Raw genomic sequence first — 25,887 nt, 5'->3', positions numbered from 1 at the left:
TTCTTGCTAGACACTGTCAAATCTATCCACATCAGTCGTTCGTTTACATACCTTACTGCAACTACGCTGGGTTCCATTTCTTTCCTGATGTAAAGCTCTACACCCGATTGTGCTATTCCTGCTTTGACTCCTGACAGGTAGACCTTGTATTCTCCCACTTCCTCTTCTTTCTCACCCCTTACCCGAATGTCACTAACAGCTAAAACGTCCAGCCCCATCTTACTTGCTGCCTCTGCCAGCTCTACCTTCTTCCCAGAGTAGCCCCCATTGATATTAATAGCTCCCCATCTCATTACCATTTGTTTGCCGAGTCGTATCTTAGGAGTCCCTGGTTTGTCAGTTAGAGGTGGGACTCCGTCACCTCCGAAGGTCCGAGGCATTTTGCTCCGATTGTTGCCAGCATCATATTTAAAGTACCAAGGAAGCAGGTTGCCAGCCTTACTTGCCCCGAGTCCCATTGAGTTTTACCCCTAACGGTTGAGGGACTAACCGGTGGATTTGGCTGTCTTTGCCGTATGAGCACAAAGGTGACCACGACTCAGAATATGTCCGAGATGCCCAGCCTTATTCCAAAGTAACTGGTATCCCGACTGTCGGGACCACTTACTTGGCCACTCATACGTTGCCCGTGGTTCATGAACTAGGACATGTCTACAGGAACCCACACCATGAACCACACCGACAGTGTTTGTTGGTATTTTGCATCCTAGTTTAAACTCCCCCAGGAAGTACATTGAATAATGAGCTGTGTTAGCACAATGGTTAAAGTGTTTGGCTGCTAAGTGAAAGGTCCCGAGTTCAAACCTTGTTCTGGGCTTAATATTTTCTTTATTTAAAAACAATATTGAAGTGTCTTACTTCATGAATTTTATTCGTTTGATTGTAATTTTTTGAAATTTCTAGTGGCAACTGAAATCGACCATACAGAAAGTAGACGCTATGGACTTTAACCTCTGCAAACTCTTCAAAATTTCGTGCAGTGGTTTACTACATTTAATGCTGCACAATAACTGCGTTGAACATCGAAACAAAATTAAGTCATTTATGGGGCGAAGGTATCAGTCAAGAAGATGTGTAAAAATCAAATATTTGGGCCAAATACTTTTTGTGAAATCGAATGATAAGTGTGTCAAAACAGTGGGAACACCATGTGTCTGCACAGGCGAGCAGTGCAGTGATGACAAAATCGCGCACAGTGCGGAATGCGGGGAGCACGTCTCTGTAGCAGCGAAAGGGTTAATGCAGCCGTGGTGGCTTTACTTCATGAACTGCACGCTCCCCCCTAAACGTAAGTTTGCTTGGCGCATGCAACTGGCAACGCAGCAATCTCCGCATCTGGGCGGGCACGCACGAACTGCCAAGATAAAAGAATTGAACTATAGTAGTGGTAAAGGGTACCCTCCCAAAACACCGTATAGTGGCTTGCAGATTATCTGTGTAGACAGAGAAAAGAAATGAAATTTCTCGGGTCGAGAGTTTGGCTCGGATACAGGCACCAATTCAACTGGAAAAGGCACCACAAATTCTCTTTTCCGGAGACGACATCCGAGCCGATCCACACGCGTTCTACAGGTGGCACATTTGGGGAGCTGTCCGGCCGTCAGAGTACCCCGGCATAACTCTGACAGTCCACAGGTAAGTGCGGAACGTGTGGACCGGTTTCCCGCCGGAAAAATGTCGAGAACGTATACTGTCGCACGACAGGTAACATGTGAGGGTGCGGGATATACGTCACGTACTGTGTCGCCTCAGAGTTCCCTCGTTCGCTGCCAGTTGTGACCTCGAGTCACACCCGGCAGCAGACCACGCCGTGGCACCGAGAGTAACGCCGCGCCGCCTCTCCCCCGGTCGCCGACATACTCGTCGAACGCGGGCCTCCGGGACAGTGGAGAACCGCTATTCGGTGCCGAACAAAAATGTGCACAGTCGGCCACCCGTACTCCCCACTCGTGGCAATACTCGAAACACGGCTGAGGTGTTAGCGGCAACCTACTAATCGGACGGTAACTCCCCGATCCGGATGCCACTCGCGTCTGAGAATTAGTGCGGGACGACACGGAATGTCTCCGGCGCTCCGTTACTTTTTCTCGTACGGCAGGCACAGGTGTGAAGCCAGGTTACGGTGTGCTCTGTGCACGATACGGCGGCACTCCCTCGTGGCGGTCGGATGTGGTCGAGCGGAACCTCCCAGACTAATACGCCTGCCCTCTCTCTACAGTACAGACAGCCTGACACTGCCACATCTGAATGCTGCAAAAATCTGGATATTTCACTATTTGAGCACCTGTCCAAATGGAGGCTGTAATGGGGCATCCTCCTCTAGCATTACTTTTCCTCAACAGTAGTTATCGATACCAGTATTATTTTTCGAATTCTGGACAGGTCAGTATTATGTCAGTTGCTTTTCTGAAAACTTTCATACGATTTTATATGCAGTATGTTATATTTCCAACGTCTGACCGGCACAATTCAGAAAAGCTGGCGTCTGTAGGAGGGAACCAGACAGCACACACTGCCAAGTTGTCATTAAAATGAAGAATGTCGTGTCGGGCAGCTCGCTCGTCGACCGGGTTACCCGACCGTTCCTCGGCTGCAGTTTGCCCGCGGACATTCCTGCGTACAGACAGCTCGTCAATTGTCGTGCCCACGTAGAATGCGACACAGTGGTTGCAGCTCAGTTTGTGAATCACGTGATCAGTTTCGCAGGTAGGCCTGCCTCGAACGGGATAGGTGGCGCCGGTGAGCAGACTGGAGTAGGTGGTGCGGGAGGAAGCACGGGACTGGCATCGCATCTACGTCTATTACAGGGATACGAGCCACGAGGCGACGGGTCGGCAGGTGGGGTCGAGTGGGGGCGGACTAAGATATCGCGTAGGCTCGGTGGGTGTTCAAATAATACCGCCAGAGAAGTGGGAAGTGTGGTGTCACAAGGCTTAGGCCTGTCCCACCCCTCATTAAATCGACCAAGACTTATACAAATAATTGTAAGAACAGTTATTATTGTTATGTTCTTTAAGTTTGTTTTTGGGTTTTCAGAAATACTGTGGGAAGAAAGTTTATGTTGCAGATAATGTGGAAGACGTCGCCCAACAATCACCACGAAAGTTCGACATAGCAGCAAGTGGGCGAGGAATAAAACGAATGCTGCAAACTACCACGAGCTGCGGAAGAGCCCGGGCCGTGAGAACGTCGAGCTTCCTGGGTCATTGTCGGACGACGTCAAAGGAAGAGATATTCTGCCTTCTCTTTGTAAACAGATCGATCGGGTCTCGAAAGGTTCACGTAAAACGTATAGGCGGGTGACACATTAGGTGGGACCCAATGCCTGTAATACTTCCACAGTTATTAAAAAGTTGTAAAATGGAAAAACCAATAGTTCATCATCTATATAGATAAAAAGTAGTAGAGATATAGGAAAGGAAGAGTTGCAGCGTCAGAACGAAAAGTGATACATCACTCAGCAACGAAGGAGGACGTAAACAGCGGGCGTTAGGTGGTGAAAACAAATCATCTGATAAAATAGTAAGTCTGTAATTAAGCATAAAGCCACGTAACATTGCAGAAGGATAGTGGGCAGGACATTCTCGATTTCACGGCACAACGAGAGGTAGTCGAAACAATGGAGGAGAGTGTGTTTCGATTGCTCCAGTCCCGAACGGTACCGAGTCACGAGGGGACGTTGGGAGGTGGAGGGTGACTGGAGAGTCCGGGCACAGGAGATGTGTTTCCGATCTGTGTCCGGAGGGTAATTTTGGTCTGCAAAGGCTCCGGTGAGACCCACGGCATATTCCGGGAAGAAATGCTCGACACTACGGGTGCAACGGTCACCGGTGGTTAGGCTGTACGTACGGGACTTCTCGGAATACGGTGGGTGGCAGCTGTCGAGGTGGAGGTATTACTGACAGTCGGCAGGCTCAATGCAGAGCAGAGGTACCGATGTAGGTGTCCTCGAAACAGAGGTCGACACTGAGGAAGGTGGCTTCACGGGTTGACAGAAACAGCTGAACTGAATGGGGGAGGTTCTGCAGGAATGTGCAGAAGGTGTCTTCACCTTCTGCACAGATGTCTAAGTTACCGTCAGTGAATCTTTACCAGGGGAGCAGTTTATTCTAGGTAGTTACAGAGGATTGCTCTGGACGGCTCACAAATAGGCCGGTAACACGCGACAGTCCACTGCTGTACCACAGACTCGTTTGTACACGGTGCCTTCAGAGAAGTAATTGTGAGCGACAATACAGTCGGTCACAGCGAACAGGAACGAGGCCGGAGGTTCGGAGTCGGTCGGATCGACGGAAAACGTAGTGCCGAATAGCATAATACCGCGGGCACTGGGGATGTCGGTGTAGAGGAAGGTGGTGGCGACAGTGAAGAGTGGGGTGCCGTGCGGTAAAGGCACGGCAGCAACTGCACCTGTCTGCGACTCATTGACTCCGTTATTTGGTGAGTACCAGTCTATCCTTTTCCTAATATTATTGTTTTCCATCCTGGAGTTTCCACAGTTTATATATATTGACTTTTATTGCCTATTTTAAATGTTTACAATATGTTTTGCCTGCCTATTTTAATGATTTATGATGCCTAGTCTTCCTGTTTCTGTTAATAAAGGTGCATTTAATTAACTTTTAGATGATTTTACTTCTACTTGACAGTGTACAAGTGGTTGTCAAAGTCTTACTTACCAATTCAAAAAACTAAAGTCACATAATTATTATTTTTTGTTTCTTTTAGGAATAATTCTGTAGTTCTACTACACACTGAACCCCTAACGTGACAAGACAGTAACGTGCCACCACACGAGCCGAAATTAAATGGACTGGCGAAACAGCCTCCATTTTGACAGACTGGGCCATTTTCTTTAGCTACTCTACAGTATTGTAGTGAGGAGATTTCAGTGTGCACAAGGACTGCAGACAAGTAACTACAAAGAAACAAACAAGTAATTACATAACTTTATGTTTTTGAAGTGACAATTGACACCTTTGTGACCTTTCCCTCACACACACTAGTTTTACAGGCCGCAGGGATCAATCCTCGCGTATTTGGAACAGCATAAGGCACACGCATTCGATACAGTCCTCCAAACAGGGGATCTGTCAGTCTAGGTGCTCCAAATCTGAGAGCATCCAGGCTCTGGCTTACTTCACAGAAGGAAAATATTGAGAAACACGACGAATTCATCTTTGACTAGTGACGCTAGGAATCAGTACGACTGTGAATTAATACAATCGTACGTAACCACCAACATATGTAAATACGATTGGTGTTTTTGAGAGCAGATGTTAATGTTATTAATGCCTTCAAACCTATTAAAAACTTGAATATATCAAACTACAGTGGGAAAATACAGGTTTTAATTGAGGATGTGGTAAAAGTTTACTTATGACTCTTCTTCTGCATTCTGCAATCGGTGGACCGTTTGCGCGATGAACTGTGGGAAGCGAACACGACAAAACGAGTCAGATCAGACTGACGAGGAAAGAGCTTTCGGTAAATGTCACGATTTCAAGTGTATCAAATTACGAGGCACGCCAGAAACTAAAGGGCATCAAAGGAGTAGCCGATTCCACAGTCTGCTTTGACCCACAATGTCAAGAATAAGGTGGAAACAGCTACTTCCAGCATATACAATACGGAGACGACATCATTACGTACACACGTCAGCAAACTCAAACAAAAATAAAAATGACATAATAACATCTCGCACCAAAAATAAAATGAAACTAACAGGACACCCGTGGGAAACTGGGGGTTTAGGGTAGGGACAAGCTAAATATACAACTACACGTATTTAAGAAAAACGTTGCTCCATACTAAAACAATGTAAAAAAAATTTAAATTACAACATTCCACTACACCAACAAAACCACAGTAATCTGACATTTCTCTTGACCATATAGATCAACGGCAACTACTGATACCAAAAACTCAACACCTAGAACACTGAACCAAAACGCCAACAACTCAAAAAACCAAATACCCCATATTCACTAAATGAGTTAAAGCCCAACTGACCTACCATAAATATGCAACAGACAAAACTCCACAATTACTACAGAATAAAACCAAAACAAAAATTACTTGGCAACAAAACCTCTGGCAACGCCATCAATGTTCGCGGCCACAGGCACGCGTGCACAGAAACGTCTCCTACAACACTCACTCACAAACTCCACTGCCGTACCCATACTTAACTAAAAAGCAATGAAAATAATTATACTTCTTTTCACACAACAAACATCAAACTAATCAGACCTAACAAAAATGGCAAATAAAAAAAAAACCTTAACAACCCACCGAAAACACTTCTACAACCCGCGTTACCACACCGACAACCTAAACGCAAAACCACTTTAGCACAATGACAACCAAAACTCGAGCAAATCTAATACCACACGTTAAACTTGGCACGTCAATAACCACCACCTGAGTGCACCATCTGATACACCGTGACATCTACAAACACAACCGACACACACACATAACACTGTAGTTATGTCACACAACACCACACCATTACATCACGATTCAAAGCAGACAGTTGGAATCAGACACTTCTGACGAACCAACCAATGCCTCCAAAGTTTTTACGTAAAAATTATTAAAGCTTTTTGAACTTTATTAACATTCTGTAACTTTATCCTCCATGTCCACATATTTATTTCTCAAAAGTCACACACTGGCAACAAACACATTTCTCCCAACAAGAGACCAATTTGCTGATTCATTCACTGTAGAATGTCTGTGTTGACAAAACCACAACCCCACCACTTCGTCACAATCAAGGAGGTCGTCAGTCCCCTAATCTCAGAACCACTTAAACCTAACTGACCTAAGGACATCACACACATCCGTGCCCTAGGCAGTATTCGAACCTGCGACCGTAGCAGCCGCGTGGTTTCGGACTGGAGCGCCTAGAGCCTATCGGCCACACCAGCCAGCTCACTACTGACGAGAAATTCTCCGAGTTTTGGAAATGATGAAAATCGGATGGGGCAAAGTCGGGACTGGACAGAGGAGAATTTATGAATGCAAATGTCGCTGAGCTCTTGTGAGGTCAGCATTATCACACTTAGGGGAAGTTTACTGTCTTCTGTTCCAAAAATCTATTTTTTTTTTAATTGCATTTTTGGATCCATAAAAGTGTTTAGAATCCATCCCTGAAATGGTTTTTCCGAATACGGAACAGAAATGTTTGTTATTTGCAGTTCAACAAAAAAATGCACCTGCCTGAAATCGGCCTTTTTAATGCACCAGTTTTTTTCTTTCTTTCAGAGGATCAGTTATTGTACCGATGCTTGGAAGGAAACACAAAAAATTCAAATGCAAGTTTGAACGCGTGTGTTTGGAAGTTAGCCCCCAAGCATTTGCATTCTGGTGTGAAGACTGTGACTTTCCTGGCAGTAAGCAGCTTCAACAAAGGGTATTCAGCAATTCTGAAGACCGTGACAATGATGGACTTCACCCTGGGACTCTATCTGGCGCAGTTTGCCAAGCATTCGGATGACCACCAGATTCGAGCAGTCAAAAACCGTTTGTCACCAGCCATACAAGCAGCTCTGGAACAGCGTAGCATGGAGCAGATCGGGCAGAACGCCCTCACTGAGGAAAAGGAAGGACTATTTTATGGACCCGGAATAGCAGATTGAACATAAGTTGCATAATATTGCCTTTATATGAAGTCAAAACTTCAGACGCATTTTTCTCGAAATTACCTTTTTTTATCACGCGGTATGGTTTAATACATCACGGCTGCAAAATACTAACACGAATTCTTTACAGACAAATGGAAAAACTGGTAGAAGCCGACCTTAGGGAAGACCAGTTTCGATTCCGTAGAAATGTTGGAACACGTGAGGCAATACTGACACTACGATTTATCTTAGAAGAAAGATTAAGGAAAGGCAAACCTACGTTTCTAGCATTTGTAGACTTAGAGAAAGCATTTGACAATGTTGACTGGAATACTCAGTCAAATTGTAAGGGTGGCAGGGGTAAAATACAGGGAGCAAAAGGCTATTTACAATTTGTACAGAAACCAGATGGCACTTACAAGAGTCGAGGGGCATGAAAGGGAAGCAGTGGTTGGGAAGGGAGTGAGACAGGGTTGTAGCCTATCCCTGATGTTATTCAATCTCTATATTGAGCAAGCAGTAAAGGAAACAAAAGAAAAATTCGGAGTAGGAATTAAAATCCATGGAGATGAAATAAAAACTTTGAGGTTCGCCGATGACATTGTAATTCTGTCAGAGACAGCACAGGACCTAGAAGAGCAGTTGAACGGAATGGACAGTATCTTGAAAGGAGGGTATAAGATGAACATCAACAAAAGCAAAACGAGGATAATGGAATGTAGTTGAATTAAGTCGGGTGATGCTGAGGGAATTATATTAGGAAATGAGACGCTTAAAGTAGTAAAGGAGTTTTGCTATTTGGGGGGCAAAATAACTGATGATGGTCAAAGTAGAGAGGATATAAAATGTAGACTGGCAATGGCAAGGAAAGAAGAGAAATTTGTTAACATCGAGTATAGATTTAAGTGTCAGGAAGTCATTTCTGAAAGTATTTGTATGGAGTGTAGCCATGTATGGAAGTGAAACATGGAGGATAAATAGTTTGGACATGAAGAGAATAGAAGCTTTTGAAATGTGGTGCTACAGAAGAATGCTGAACATTAGATGGGTAGATCACATAACTAATGAGGAGGTACTGAATAGGATTGGGGAGAAGAGAAGTTTGTGGCACAACTTGACTAGAAGAAGGAATTGGTTGGTAGGACACGTTCTGAGGCACCACGAGATCACAAGTTTAGTATTTGAGGGAAGTGTGGGGGTAAAAATCATAGAGGGAGACCAAGAGACGAATACACTAAGCAGATTCAGAAGGATGTAGCTTGCAGTACGTACTGGGAGATGAAGAAGCTTGCACAGGATAGAGTAGCATGGAGAGCTGCATCAAACCAGTCTCTGGACTGAAGACCACAACAACAACAACAACAACAACAACTTGGTAACTTCAAATCTACTGAAACGATTGGCGTGATTCTTTGTTTCCAACGAAGGTAACTAAATTGTCTAGGAGTTGTACCACTTTCATTCCGATCCACCAACTATAAATATTTTTACTTGGCCGACGAAGTCAAAAAACGATGAAAAAACCCAAATTTTTTCAAATAGCCACCATTTTGTTTCCTATGGTCCAAGTAACTGAAGCGAGGTACAACTCCTACGAATCTTATATACTTCGCTAACGTCAACTCAATTTTGATTTTTGACGTGCCGGCTGACCTGTGACATACGGTGCGTGGAGGTCTACATCGAAATTTTGTTTCATTCTGACAGCACTTCCGGCTTTGCTCTTCGACATTTCAGGTCGAAAAAATTCCTGTTTGTAGAGGAAATATCAATAAACATTTTGGCCAAATTTGACATTGATATCTATAACACATCCCGAGAAAAAAATTCTCAAAGAACACGCTTTTTTGGGGCCAAAGATAGTAAACCTCCCCTTAAAGAGGGGGCGCTTCATGTGTTCGAAGTTAGAAACACTATTACAGCACGCTGCTTCTCACCCACAGACAAAGTCGCATTACACTAACACGCTATAATTCAGAGCTCTCTAGTGGCAGAGGGTTGCAACTGGTGCCAGTGAAGTGAGAAAGCCATGCGAATAATATGCATGGCATATAATACATCAACTGATATTGAGAACTGAATAAAAAAAATTGGACATATTATTTTTCAACACCTCCCCCCACCCCCCCCCCCCCCCACCCCCCCCACCCCAATTAGTGGCTGCCTAATGAATCATTGTGCACAATGTTGTCATATAAATAAAATGTAATAAAATTTAATCTGGATAAATAAAAAGTCTACTCATCAAGCGACGGCATGACACACATATAAGACTGTTGTGATTGGCAAGTTTTCGGAGCTAGTGGCTTCTTCTTCAGGCAGAAGGGTTGAAGAGGAAGGAAGAAGGGTGAAAGAAAAGGACTGGAGAGGTCTAGGGAAAGGGGTAGATTTCAGGAAAGTCACCTAGAACTGCGGGTCACGGGAGACTTACCGTACGGAATGAGAAGGAAAAACTGATTGTCGGGGACTGCGTGGGATGAGATTTGAAAACCTGAGAGCTTAAAGGTGGAAGACACGGTAATATGCAAGAGAGAGATTACTGATGAAACGTCACGCACGAGTTAATAAGAGTGGAAAGCCAAGTGCATTGTACGTAACAGAGGTGGTAGGGGGCGGTGAAAAATAGATGGGAAAGAAATGAAAGATGTAGAAAACCAAAACAGAGTGAAGAAAAGGGTAGTTACTGTGAAGAAATGTTGAGACAGAAGAAATTAACATAAATTAAGGCCAGGTGGGTGGTAAGAACTGAGGAAGTGTTGTAGTTCTAGTTCCTACCTTTTTAGTTCTGAGAAACTGGTGTCCGGGGAAAGAATCCAGATGGCGCATGTGGTGAAACAGGTGCCGAGGTCACGAATGTCATGTTGTAGAGCACGCTCGGCAACAGGACATCGCATGTCGCCTGTATACATCCTCTGCCTATGTCATTCATCCTAATTGATAATTTGGTGGTAGCTGCACCGGTGTAAAAGGCTGAATCGTATATGACATGTCGTTTTGCAGGTTGCTCTCCCTTTGATAGTATATGTTTTGCCAGTTACAGGGCTGGTATAGGTGTTGGTGGTGGTGGTGGTGAAAGGGATCATAGGGCAAGTCTTTCAGTGGGGACGGTCACAGGGGTAGGAGCCATAGGGTAGGGAGATGGATGCAGAAGGAGCATAAGGTCCGACAAGAATATTGCGGAGACTTGGGAGGGTGACGGAAAGCTATTCTAGGTGTGGTGGGCGAAACTTCAGACAGAATGGATCCCACTTCAGGGCACAATTTTAGGAAGCCACGGCCCAGTCGAAGTAGCTGATTAATGCATTCCAGACCAGGATAACACTGAGTCCCCAACGGTGTGCTCTGAAGGTCCTTTGTGGAGGGATCAGCAGTATCGGGATTGGATGTGATGCCCTGGAAAATCTGCTTTTTAACTAGGCTGGTGGTGTAGTGAAGGCTGTCGTGAGAATGGTGGTGTATTGCTATAGAGTCTGCATCCGAACAAATACATTTGCCTCGAATGCCGAGGCTGTACGGGAGGGAATGTCTGACACGGGAAGGATGGCAAATGTCGAAATGTGTGTACCGTTTGTCGGTAGGTCTAATGTGGACAAAAGTTTGTAGCTGGTCTTCAGCGAGGACAAAACGAACATTGCGGAAAGTGGCACGGGATTCGGAATAGGAGCGTGTGAAATTAATTGGGAGCAGGTATTCAGATATTCCAGGAATTTTTGCAGGTCAACCTCACGATGAGTCCATACCGTAAAGATGTCATCGATGTGTCTAAACCAAACCAGGGGGGCTTATGTATCCCAGGAAAGCCCCCTCCAAGTGACCCATGAAAAGAATGGCATAGGAAGGAGCCATCCTGGTTCCCATGGCCGTATTCCTGATCTGTTTGCATGTCTGCCCCTCAAAGGTTAAGTAGTTGTTGGTAAGCATAAAGTTGATTAAGGTGAGTAGCTAGGATGTCATAGGTTTGGAATCAGGTGTGCATTGACTGAGGGAATGCTCAGCAGCAGACAGATAATGTACATGGGAGATGTTGGTATAGTGGGAGGTGGCATCAATGCTGGAAATCAAGTGGGGCGGGCACGGATTTCAGACAATCTAGGAAATGCTCGGTACTTCGATGTAGGGGGGGGGGGGAGTGTTTGTACTACGGGTTGCACGTGTTGACCACCACATGCGCCACCTGGATTCTTCCCCCAGACAAGAGTTTCTCAGAACTCCGCAGGTGGGAAGTAGAACTACAACGCGTCCTTGGTTCTCACCACCCACCTGACCTTAATTTATGTTAATTTCTTCCATCTCAGCTTTTTGTCACTGTAATTACACTTTGCTTCACTCCGTTTTAATTTTATACATCTTTCATTTCGTTTCCATGTATTTTTCACCACCTCCCTCCCACCTCCGTTACATGCAATGCACTTAGCTTTTCACTCTTATTTACTCGTGCACGATGTTTTAGTAGTAATCTCTGTCTTGCGTATTACCCTGCTTCCACCTTTAAGCTCTCACATTTTCACATCTTGTCCGATGCAGTCCCCGACAATCGGTCTTTCCTTCTCGTCCTGTATGTTAAGTCTCTACTGACCGGCAATTCAGCGTGACTTTACCGGAATCTACCCCTTTCCCTAGACCTCTCCAGTCCTTTTCCTTCACCCTTCTTCCTTCCCCTTCAACCCTTCTGCCTTAAGAAGGGGTCACTGGCCCCAAAAGCTTGCCAATCACAACAGTCTTGTGTGTGTTCTGCTGCCACTTGGTGAGTAGATTTTTTATCTGTCCATTTAAATAATTTCATCAATAATTGGTTGTTTTTGTTGTTGTACTCTCAGGTTTCTGCCTAACTATCACCTCTGAAATCTTGAGGTTCTGAAAGTACCTCAAAGTTTTTGAAACAATCATCAGGTTACACTACAGATCAGTCTGTCACGACAGCCAATTTTCCTCCAGTCACATTTGTTGCCTTCACCAACTGGCAACAATACTAACACTGTAATATAAAACATTAAAACTAGAAATCCTGTCACATTCTGAGAAAAATACAACACAGGAAAATAATATGAAAACCAGTAACCAACCTTAAAACCCGTAATAGCCACGTCAATAGTCATCAATCGTGCACTCTCCACTAGACTAATCGATTTGTATATTCAGCTGAAGTAAGTCATCAGATTCATTAATTCTCATTGCCTACGAACAACGATAAAGAATTGTTAACAGCAGCATGCAGCAAAAGAGCTGCAGTACACCTTAATTACAGTTTAGCTGAGGATATAACCATAAATTTGGAAGGCAATCTGTAAAGAAATGTACAGTCACAATTGGCAGTTTTCGCAACTCAGAATCTAACTGTTGCCTTTCAACCTCACTCAGACCTCGCATTAGACTGCAGATCATACTTTCACAAGAACATAAATAAAAATATGTATGTGTTGTGGAAGGAAACAATAGCACAACGAATTTGTCTAGAGAAACTATTTAAGGCCTACACAAAAACTCACAATATCAATAAATGTTCCCTCACCGCAAATGCAAAACTCGGTACAAGGCTGTTACGAAACCAGCTGCCCTGTATGAGAGCAAAACTCTCATACTTCACATGACAGCGTGAGTTTTGGTGTTCTCGTAAAGATAAGCCTTTTTAGATTATAAAACATATAGATTAGTACTGATTACGTGGTAAATATGTGTATTAGTGTGCCGTTTAAGTGTACCATTAAAGGTTTCATTTTTCTTTACGTAATATAGCAGAAAACGCGAAAAGACCGTACAGTCGTATTTTCTGTTTACATTCTGCTGCAGCAAATCTATAGAATTTCGTTTAGTTGTACCTTGCTCTCTCCAGCAATTTAACTTAGTGTACCTCTTCATTATTTAACTAGCATTTCCGGAAAGTAGCGTAAAGTTTAACTTGTTGTTTCAGAAACTTTGCACTTTTGTTTTTGTTTACACACAGTTGCGTATAGGCCAAATTTGTGTAACCATATTTTCGTGTTTATCTGTAATTTAACTGACTTATTCTTAATAAACTATTATGTTTATCATGAGTGAAAAGTGCTGGACTTGCCGTAGAATTGTTAGGTCGGAGCTTTGGTGTGACGGGTGCTGTAGTTTTTTCCATGTGGGTGACTGTAGTGGCATGGGAATAGGGGAAGTAAATGAGACTCATCAGTGGTTTTGTAGGATTTGTAGTAGAGATAGGAAGATACTAGAACAGGAGGGGAAAATTGCCGCCCTTCAGGCTGAGTTAGACAAGGCCAGGGGAGATCTTGACAGGTTAAGGAGGGAGAAGGGTAAAGAGAGGTGGGAAGTGGCAACAGGCAACAGGCAACAGGAGGAACAGGCCTAGAACTTTGTCTGACAGCTTTATGGTGAATGTGGAAAATAGATTTGACCTGGTGCTTCAGTTAGAAGCTGGTGAGCCTCGAGCAGTTGCAGGTGTAGACAGGGCACAACAAACTTTCAGCAGCAAATTGAACAGTTAGAATGTACGGAAATCAGTAAAGAGAAAGAAAGTGTTGTTGTTAGGTAGTTCCCATGGAAGAGGTGTTGGCCAACTTTTGCAGGATGAACTAGGATCAGAATACCAGGTCACAAATTTTTTTAAACCTAGTGCTGGTCTGGAGCAGGTGACAGAGGATTTAGGATCACTTTGCAAAGATTTTACTAAGGAAGACACCGTGGTATAGTGGGTGGGGCAGGTAACAGTATTGACAGAGATCCTGGGTACAGTATAGAGTGTAACCTGGCGAAGATTGCATCAGCATCGAAGCATACAAGTGTTGAGTTTGTATCTGTTCTTGGGCGCCACGACCGACCTCATTTGAACTCTTCTGTCAAGAGAGTTAATTTGGAGCTGGAATGGCTGCTCATGTCGGGTGCAGGGTCACACATTAGTGTGGTTCATATTGATTCTCTCAGTAGGTGGGATTATACTAGGCATGGCCTTCACCTCAACAGGAAGGGGAAGGGTAAATTGGCTGGGGAAATAGCAGGAAAGTTAAAGGGGGGAGGCACTGTCATGAGTGGTAAAATACCAGTGGTTATAGGATTCAGAAAAGACCCTTTTTTAGGGTAGGGAGGACAGAAAGAAAGCAAATTTTAAGAGAGGTTAGAATTGAGACAAACCTTCAGTTTGAGAAAGAAATCAAAAAACATAATTCCAGCTTATTACATCAGCATAAACAGCCATTGGTTAAGAATTTTCAACTGTCAGCAGATATTTTAACTCCAATTTTAACTCAGTCAATGTGAAATGTCAGCTATCTTTATTGCATCAAAATATTCGAGGACTGAGAAATAAAATTAATGAATTAACTATCTGCATAGATGAATTAGAGTCTTCAAACCCAGCTGACATAATCTGCCTCTCTGAACATCATGTGACCACTGGTATAGAACTTTTAAGTGTTACAGGATTTAGGTTAGCATCTCACTTTTGTAGATCAGAAATGGAGAAAGGAGGAGTTGCCACATTCATCAGGAACTGTCATAAATTTAAGAACATAGACATTCATAAATTTTGCCTAGAACAGCATATGGAAGCATGTGCAACAGAATTAGAATTTCACAAAAAATCCTTCATAATATTAAGTGTATATCGAGCACCTGCAGGTAACTTTAATCTGTTTGTAAACCACTTTGAAGCTGTACTGGCCCAATTAACAACCAAAAACAAAGAAATAGTGGTTGCTGGTGATTTCAATGTAGATTTCCTTAAAGACTCTCCCAATAAGAACTTATTTGAGTTAGTAACACTATCATTCAACGTAATTCCCACTGTAAAGTTCCCCACTAGGATAGCCACTTGCTCACAAACAGTCATTGATTATATCTTTATAGAAAAGTCCAATGAACAAAATTATATTACAAAACCAATAGTCAATGGCCTCTCAGACCATGACATGCAGTTCCTTCTGTTAAATATTAATACTGAACAGGATATAAAATCTGTTAAATCTGAGCTCAAGGGGGTAATCAGTAAGCCAAAAATTGATTATTTTAGGACACTCCTCAGAGACATTCACTGGACTGATGTTTACAGTGCTCATGGCATGAATGAAAAATATAACATTTTTGCTAATAAAGTGCTTACCTTATTCGAACACTGCTTTCCCCCAAAACTTACCAAGATTAGAGCAAAGTCTACAAAGAAGCCATGGATTACTCGAGGAATAGGGGTATCTTGTAAAACAAAAAGAAAACTGTATCTGTCAATCCGAAACAGTTCCAATGTTGATGCTATAGCACATTAAAAGAAATACTGCAAAATATTAAAGACTGTAATACGGATGAATGACCTAGTAGATAGTGTCAGAAGTTCCATGCGGCTTTCGGTAGTATACAGAGAAGTTGCAGCATTAGAAAATTGTAGCAAAATGCAGGAGGATCTGCAGCGGATAGGCACTTGGTGCAGGGAGTGGCAACTGACCCTTAACATAGACAAATGTAATGTATTGCGAATACATAGAAAGAAGGATCCTTTATTGTATGATTATATGATAGCGGAACAAACACTGGTAGCAGTTACTTCCATAAAATATCTGGGAGTATGCGTGCGGAACGATTTGAAGTGGAATGATCATATAAAATTAATTGTTGGTAAGGCGGGTACCAGGTTGAGATTCATTGGGAGAGAGCTTAGAAAATGTAGTCCATCAACAAAGGAGGTGGCTTACAAAACACTCGTTCGACCTATACTTGAGTATTGCTCATCAGTGTGGGATCCGTACCAGATCGGTCTGACGGAGGAGATAGAGAAGATCCAAAGAAGAGAGGCGCGTTTCATCACAGGGTTATTTGGTAAGCGTGATAGCGTTACGGAGATGTTTAATAAACTCAAGTGGCAGACTCTGCAAGAGAGGCGCTCTGCATTGTGGTGTAGCTTGCTCGCCAGGTTTCGAGAGGGTGCGTTTCTGGATGAGGTATCGAATATATTGCTTCCCCCTACTTATACCTCCCGAGGAGATCACGAATGTAAAATTAGAGAGATTAGAGCGCGCACGGAGGCTTTCAGACAGTCGTTCTTCCCGCGAACCATACGCGACTGGAACAGGAAACGGAGGTAATGACAGTGGCACGTAAAGTGCCCTCCGCCACACACCGTTGGGTGGCTTGCGGAGTATAAATGTAGATGTAGATGTCAAAGCAAATATATTCCAAGGAAAAGATGGTCATATCGGATAACAAAATAAAGACACTATGGGATATAGTGAAGGAGGACACCGGTAGAACCAGACATGAAGAGGAACAAATAGCATTAAGAGTAAATGATACATTGGTGACGGATGTGTATAGTGTTGCAGAATTTTTTAACAAACATTTTATAACTGTTACTGAAAAGATGGGGTTGTCAGGTTTGGTAGATGCTGCTATGGATTACCTTAGACCAGACATATCAAGTAAATATGAATTTGACCCTCACTACCCCAACAGAAATAATCTCCATCATAAAATCTTTAAAATCAAAAACATCTAGTGGGTATGATGAAATATCAACAAAGTTAATTAAAGAATGTGATTCTGAGCTAAGTAACATATTAAGCTATCTGTGTAACCAGTCGTTTATCAGTGGAATATTTCCTGAGTGGCTGAAATATGCTGAAGTTAAGCCACTGTTTAAGAAGGGAGATAAAGAAATAGCATCAAATTTCCGTCCAATTTCACTGTTGCCAGCATTCTCAAAAATTTTTGAAAAAGTAATGTACAGTCGTCTTTATAACCATCTTATCTCAAATAACACACTGTCAAAGTCACAGTTTGGGTTTCTAAAAGTTCACTTACAGTGAAAATGTGCTTAATTCATTAGACAAAAAATTGCAGGCAACTGGTATATTTTGTGATCTGTCAAAGGCATTTGACTGTGTAAATCACAATATCCTTTTAAGTAAACTAGAATATTATAGTGTAACGGGAAATGCTGCAAAATGGTTCAAATCTTATATCTCTGGCAGGAAACAAAGGGTGTTATTAGGAAAGAGACTTGTATCAAGCTATCAGGCATCATCCAACTGGGAACTAATTACATGTGGGGGTCCCACAAGGTTCCATTTTGGGGCCCTTACTTTTTTTTGTGTATATCAATGACCTTTCATCAGTAACATTACCAGATGCCAAGTTTGTTTTGTTTGCCGATGATACAAACATTGCAATAAATAGCAAATCAAGTTTAGTCTTAGAAAGATCAGCCAATAAAATATTTGTGGACATTAATCACTGGTTCCTAGCCAATTCTTTGTCACTAAACTTTGAAAAAACACACTACATGCAGCTCAGAACTTGTAAGGGGTGTCCCACGAGTATACGCCCAACATATGATGACAAACAGATAGAAGAAGTGGACAGTGTTAAATTCTTGGGATTACAGCTTGATAATAAATTCAACTGGGAGGAGCACACCACAGAACTGCTGAAGCGTCTTAACAAATCTCTGTTTGCAATGCGAATTTTGTCAGACATAGGGGATATAAAAATGAAAAACTGGCATACTATGCTTACTTTCATTCCATAATGTCATATGGGATTATTTTTTGGGGTAATTCATCAAGCCAAGCTAAAGTTTTCCGGGCACAAAAACGTGCAGTAAGAGTTATATGTGGTGTGAACTCAAGAACATCCTGCAGAAGCCTGTTTAGGGGACTAGGGATACTAACTACTGCTTCCCAATATATTTATTCCTTTATGAAATTTGTCATTAAAAATATATCACTTTTTCAAACCAACAGCTCAATTCATGGAATCAATAATAGAAATAAGAATAATCTTCACAAGGATTTAAAGTCACTTAGTCTTGTACAAAAAGGTGTGCATTATTCAGGAACACACATTTTCAATAACTTGCCAGCAGCCATAAAAAGCTTAACAACCAATGAAATTCAGTTTAAGAGAAGCCTAAAGGATTTATTGGTGGCCAACTCCTTCTACTCCATTGATGAATTTCTTAGTAAAACCAACTGATTTGTATATAAGTACAATATAACTTCTGCACAATTTCAGTGCAGTAATGTGTTCATTGAAAATGAATGTGTGTGTGTGTGTGTGTGTGTGTGTGTGTGTGTGTGTGTGTGTGTGTGTAAGTATAGACTAACTTCTGCACCATTTCAGTGCAGTAATGTGTTCATTGTAAGTAAGTATTACAGTAGTTGTATTACATGTTTATTACCTTATAAATAAATAAAGAAAACATTTTATTTTAAATTCAGTGCATTAGTATTTGTAAAACGACTTAGTGTTCATGGCTTAGTGTGGGGCTGGTAATAGTATTGATAGGGATGGGGAGTATGACATAGATGGCGACCTGGAAAAGATAGCCACTCAGACTGGCAACACGAATGTGCATTTTGTGGAACTGTTTCAGCGTCATGATCGGCCTCATCTTAATATAGCCGTCAGGCGTAATAACATGAGACTTGGGGGTGTGCTGATGACAGAAGGCATGGGTCACATTTCAGTGGTGTCGGTGGAGACTATCAGCAGGACGGGTTTCACTAGACATGGCCTGCACCTCAACAGGTATGGGAAGGGGAGGTTGGCAAAGCTTATAGGTGACAGCATAGGTGGGGGTGGTGGGATCACTCATGGGAAAATTCCGGTAGTTGTGGGTGTTAGAGCTGTACCTTTTTTAGACTGAAGTCAGCTGATAGGTATTCCTGCTTAAGGGAAGTCTCTCTAACAAAGAAACCACTTTCGACAAAGCTTAGGTATCCGATAAATGAGGGAATTAGTATATTTCATCAAAACATACAAGGCATTAGAGATAAAGTTAGTGAACCACTTATAGATGTTGACTCTGAAATTATTGGTATATCTGAACACTTCTTAAATAAGGAGATAATTCAGAGGCTTCCTTTACCAGGATACAAGTTGGCTTGCAGCTTTTCTAGGAGCTCCTTGCGGTGTGGGGGAGTAGCCATGTATTTGAAAAACGGCATCCCATTTGAGTCAATTGATGTTTCAAAGTACTGCACTGAAAAGGTGTTTGAATGTTGTGCAGGTGTGGTTAAATTTAGTGGAGCTAAACTTCTTACTGTTGTGATTTATAGATCCCCAGACTCCGATTTCACAACATTTTTGCTAAAGCTAGAGGAGGTTCTTGGTTCACTTTATAGGAATACAAAAAGTTAGTTATATGTGGTGACTTCAATATAAATTGTATAAGTGATTGTGCAAGGAAAAGGATGCTGGTAGACCTCCTTACTTCACATAATCTTATGCAAACCGTATTCTTTCCAACGAGAGTGCAAGGGAACAGTAGAACAACCATAGACAATATTTTTGTTCATTCGTCATTATTAGAAGGGCATTCTGTTAGCAAAATGGTGAATGGCCTTTCAGATCATGATGCACAAATTTTAAGTCTAAAAGATTTTTGTGCTGCAACACAGGTTAAATATAATTACCAACTTTTTAGGAAAGCTGATCCAGTTGCTGTAGAGACTTTTGTAAACCTTATCAAGGAACAAGAGTGGCAAGATGTTTATAGTGCTGATACAGTAGACGATAAATATAATGCTTTCCTCAAGACTTTTCTCGTGCTGTTTGAAAGTTGCTTTCCGTTAGAACATTCAAAACAGGGTACTAGCACAAACAGGCAGCCTGGGTGGCTGACTAAAGGTATAAGAATATCTTGTAGAACAAAGTGGCAATTATATCAAAATGTTAGAAAGTCACAATCTAAATGCTGTAGCCCATTACAAACAGTATTGTAAGGTGCTTAAAAAAGTTATTAGGAAGGCAAAAAGTATGTGGTATGCAGATAGAATAGCTAAGTCTCAGGATAAAATTAAAACCATATGGTCAGTCGTAAAGGAAGTGGCTGGTCTGCAGAGACAGGTCGAGGATATAGAATCAGTGCGTAGTGGGAATGTCCTTGTTACTGATAAGTCGCATATATGTACAGTATTTAATAATCACTTTCTTAATATAGCAGGTGAACTAAATAGAAACCTAGTCCCAACAGGGAATCATATAGTGCTCGTAGAAAAATGTGTTCCGAGACTGTTACCTGAAATGCTCCTCCATGATACTGACAAGAGGGAGATTGAGTTAATAGTAAGAACTCTCATGGATATGACGGGGTATCCAGCAGAATACTGAAGTATTGTTCCATGTATGTTAGCCCAGTACTTAGCCATATCTGTAACTTTTCCTTTAGGAGTGGTCGGTTTCCTGACCGATTAAAGTACTCGGTAGTGAAAACACTTTATAAAAAGGGAGACAGGGATAATGTTGATAATTATAGACCTATTTCTATGCCATTGGTGTTTGCTAAAGTTATCGAGAGGGTTGTATATACAAGGTTACTGCAGCATTTAAATTCACATAATTTGCTGTCAAATGTACAGTTTGGTTTTAGAAATGGCTTAACGACTGAAAATGCTATAGTCTCTTTTCTCTGTGAGGTTTTGGACGGATTAAATAAAAGGTTGCGAACGTTAGGTGTTTTCTTTGATTTAACGAAGGCTTTTGACTGTGTTGACCACAAAATACTACTGCAGAAGTTGGACCATTATGGAGTAAGGGGAGTAACTTACAATTGGTTCGCCTCTTACTTTAAGAACAGAAAGCAGAAGGTAATTTTCCGCAGTATTGAGAGTGGTAGTGATGTTCAGTCCCAATGGGGCACTGTTAAGTGGGGCGTCACCCAAGGGTCAGTGCTGGGGCCACTGCTGTTTCTTATTTATATAAATGATATGCCTTCTAGTATTACACGTGATTCAAAAATATTTCTGTTTGCTGATGACACCAGCTTGGTAGTGAAGGATCTTGTGTGTAATATTAAAACATTATCAAATAATGTAGTTCATAAAATAAGTTCGTGGCTTGTGGAAAATAATTTGATGCTAAATCACAGTAAGACTCAGTTTTTACAGTTTCTAACTCACAATTCAACAAGAACTGATATTTTAATCAGACAGAATGGGCATGTTATAAGCAAGACGAAACAGTTCAAGTTCCTAGGCGTACGGATAGATAGTAAGCTGCTGTGGAAAGCCCATGTTCAGGATCTTGTTCAGAAACTAAATGCCGCTTTATTTACCATTAGAACAGTATCTGAAATAAGTGACATTTCAACACGAAAAGTAGTCTACTTCGCATATTTTCATACGCTTATGTCGTATGGTATTATTTTTTGGGGTAATTCTTCTGATTCAAAAAGGGTATTTTTGGCTCAAAAATGGGCTGTTCGAGATATATGTGGTGTAAGTTCGAGAACCTCTTGTCGACCCCTATTCAATAGTCTGGGAATTCTGACATTGCCCTCACAGTATATATTTTCTTTAATGTCGTTTGCTGTTAGCAATATTAGCTTATTCCCAAGAGTTAGCAGCTTTCACTCAGTTAATACTAGGCAGAAATCAAATCTGTATGTGGAATGCACTTCCTTGACTCTTGTGCAGAAAGGAGTGCAGTATTCTGCTGCATCCATTTTCAATAAGCTACCACAAGAACTCAAAAATGTTAGCAGTAGCCCAAACTCTTTTAAGTCTAAACTGAAGAGTTTCCTCCCGGCTCACTCCTTCTATTCTGTTGAGGAACTCCTGGAAGAGCTAAAAAATTAAGCAAATTCCAGTGTTACATTCTTGATTTCTTTATTTAAACTAATGACGTGTCGCCTGAATATGTTTCTTATATTTCATTTTATCTGTTTCTACAATCGTGTTATAATTCCACGTATTGACTCGTTCCATGAGCATGGAGACTTCTCCTTAATGTGGTCCCACGGAACAATAAATAAATAAATTAAAAAATGACGATCATTCCACTTGGGACCTGTGGAATGGTACATTAGCTTACTTGTTTTAGTTGTAAATATTTGTCGTGTGTTGTTGTTTTTCTGACATGTTCCACATCCTGGAGGACCTCCTCACTACGGATCAATTGGAATGAAAGTGAATCTAATCTAATCTAAACAGGAGACATGGAAAACACTTGTTATGGAAAACTGTTGTTTTGGAAACAGAAGTTCTAGAGCCATGATTTTACTGTTTTAATTTATTTATATTTAATTTCTTTGTGACTAGTTTCGGGTTCACAGACCTAGTCTCAAGCACTCATTTTGGCACCACCAATGGTGACTGTGTCAGGCCATCCTAATTTAGGTTTTCCTAAATCATTTCAGGCAAATGATGACTAACCGCATGTGCTATACTCACGAAGAGTGTGTGTGTGTGTGTGTGTGTGTGTGTGTGTGTGTGTGTGTGTGTGTTTGCACGCACACAGAAAACTGATTATAATTATTAATAATAATAATAATAATAATAATAATAATAATAATAATACACTGCCAAGCCAGAAAACTTATAGGCATAAGAAATGTTGGTCACCCATCAGAAAAGAATCGTCAGCAAAATCCTAGTGCGCAGTAAGATACAAGATGGCTAAACACTGCACAGCATGTAAGAGAATGGAAACATATCACGTCAACTTTAAGATTACATCAAGAGAATCCCAGACACCCAACAAACTAAAATATTGGAGTACAAAGAAAGCATTAAGAACATGACATGGCTCACCAATCTCAGAAAAGACCAGAAGGACACTGCCGTAACAGACTCTGATATACAAGACACACAAACATTCAACCACAGCATGGAAAGTGAGCCAAGAAATTCAAGACAGGAACAAATTGGTCAGAAAAAGTAATAAAGTAAGAAGTGTGGCACCTGATAAAAACTTATGTCAAGTAGGCACTTTGCAAGGTTCTCTTGAGGTCTATATGTGTGTGATCATCATCATCATCATCATCATCATCATCACGTTCACTTCACGAGTATGCTGCACAGATGGTTCCGGAAACCAAATTCTAGGCAGATGATTTTGCTGCATTCTTTCTAAATGGTTACAACAGCCGACAATTTTTTAATTTTACTTTCCAATTCAAAAATCTGTTGCTCGTCCTATTTCTGTGTTTCGTCTTTTGTAGGCCAGCATGAAGTCTTCAATGAACCTGAGATATTTCAACTCAACTGACTTAATTTTCCTTCTCATTTTCTTTGAGAGTACACATGTGTCACTTGCATGTAATATGGTACTATCAGAACTGTCACTGTTTTATAACATTTCAGTTGTCTGTTTCAGTGTTCTACAAATTGTTCCACATATAAGTTTAGATTTGCAAAGTTTTGTTTGCAAATGGCAATAACATGGGGATATTTCACACCCAAGATAGCTTAAGATGGATACCTAGTCCAATATTTTACCACTGGTTCCAATTTTTGATTTTGTCATGTTTTTCACCAGAAATGCTATTTTTCAATTATGTAGAGGTATTTTCAGTCCATACCCTTCTACTACATTTCTTAAGCTGTGTAGCCTCCTTTGTAAATTATCTGCTGTCTATTGTGCAATAACAACATTGTCTGCATTTAAGATATTACTTAATCTATACTGTGGTGAGAGCATTATACCACACACAAAGTTTGTTCCCAGCTTACTATGAACTCATCCACATAGATATTAAAAACTGCTGGGAAGGGAAATCAACAGCAATAAATGTCAGTCAAATTAGAATGGCAATACTGCAATGTTCTATCCAAACCAAAGCACAACCTACTGGCTGGCAAATCGTATGTGAGAAACAATTGGATTCACAGATGCAGCAGGAATACTTCACAAATGAATTATGCAACTGTGAATATAGAATACTTGCAGAACTGGCCAGGATGAATTCAAAGGCTGACAAATACATTTTTATTTCTTTTACATTAGAAGATACTTTAACTCACACTGTGGTTACTATCCTGATGTATATTCCTAGAACTGGGCCTAAATGAGAACTCTACTGAAAAGACAAACTAATCTGACAGACAAAACAGTTTTACATTTGTGACTCAAATGGGTGCCTTATCTTATGCATCTATTTATCTTACTAGAAGTGTAATTTGCAGCTGTGCTGTCACAAAGATTGTGACTACGTGCTGGAAAAAGGGCAGGAATTATGCTGTACAAAAAACCTAAAATAAAAACTAAACGTTTATTCTCTTCTGATAGCCCTTGTCAAAAAAATAAATAAATAAAACTGCTACGTCGATAATCTCTCTAATTTTCACTAACGGATGTCTGAACAAAATATACGTTTCATAGTTCGTATATGTGAGTGGCAATGAGGTCAAAACATTGTTAATGAAATAAGTCTTTCTTGATAATTGGAATAACAAACATTTCAATTAGTTTCGAAATTATATAAACCATTATTTGTACATAGCAATAATAATTTGTACGATGCTAAATCGTACAGCAGCTGAAGTTTTTATTGCGCGGAAATGCATTGGATGTTTTGGACGTAAATCCATTGTTTTACGATCTAGGGCTCTGCTGCCGTATACACTGTCACGAAAATTTTTATGTGATGGACAGTACCGAAACGACAGATACCATGTCACACAAATGAATGTGCAATAGGATAGAATGCATTCTGCACAACGAATAAGTTTAATAAATTATACGAATCACTGCGGGTCTTGGGTGAAAAACTGCTGCGTAACACAAAAGTAGGTAACATCTAAGTATTCTTATTGTTCAAGATGTAATGTTTACTTATTTGCATGTTTATTGAATCGTAAATGCGACTTCTCGATATGATGTTCAACGAGTCAGTTTTACAGTTTCGTTCTCAATGACATATATGGCAAGATGTTGACAATTTACATAAATTTGCATTAGTATTGATTTTCTGTACACATCGCAAAAGCCAACAAAGAAATAAACGCACAGCACCGATTGGCAAGTGAGCATTGAACAAAACAAACCAGTAAAATCGGCCCGTCAGAAGAACTACATGATTTTTTTTTAAATGTATGAGGTTTTATGGACAGAATAAGCTACTGCAGCAGAAACGACATTATTAAAAAGCCATAAAAATTGGTTTTCACAATGCTCAACAGACCTTCTTATCAATGCGAACTTGAAAAAGCTGATTGTCTGCAAGAGGCTGACTGCTCAGCACCAACCCGTTATTAAACTCTGAAAAGTTTCTGACTGCTGTTCTATTACTATTTATCAGCGTCACTCTATCGCCGCACCGGCTATGGAACGCTACAGCCATGCTTACTCTGATCTGTCAACACACAAACTCCTACGCGGCGGCCATTTTATGCCGGCCTGAATGCTCGCTCGTGATTTGCTGGACTATTTTGCTCGAGTTTGGTCGATATCAAACTGCGTACTGCAGATAGTGACAAATGAATCCTGCGTTGTCACAGTCACACAGTGGTAAAATGACCTTTGAAAGTTGTCGTTATTGCTCATTTCTCCTGTTTCGTCAACACAA

The 25,887-nt window shown here is 41.2% G+C and overlaps 1 protein-coding gene across 1 annotated transcript in view; it reads right to left on the bottom strand.

Moving 5' to 3' along the window:
• The window catches only part of LOC126426594 (neuralized-like protein 4), a 294,930-nt gene extending 269,257 nt beyond the window's left edge, over positions 1-25,673 (bottom strand). The window contains exon 1 of the mRNA XM_050088488.1: positions 25,504-25,673. Within this exon, the coding sequence (XP_049944445.1) occupies positions 25,504-25,662 (159 nt within the window). The 5' untranslated portion in view covers positions 25,663-25,673. The remainder of the gene's footprint in view (positions 1-25,503) is intronic.
• Between the last annotated feature and the right edge of the window lie 214 nt (positions 25,674-25,887).

The sequence above is a fragment of the Schistocerca serialis genome, chromosome 11, assembly GCF_023864345.2.
Source record: "Schistocerca serialis cubense isolate TAMUIC-IGC-003099 chromosome 11, iqSchSeri2.2, whole genome shotgun sequence".
Lineage (NCBI taxonomy): Eukaryota > Metazoa > Arthropoda > Insecta > Orthoptera > Acrididae > Schistocerca > Schistocerca serialis.
Note: the sequence above shows the minus strand (reverse complement) of the source record. Positions and strands in the feature narration are given on the sequence as shown.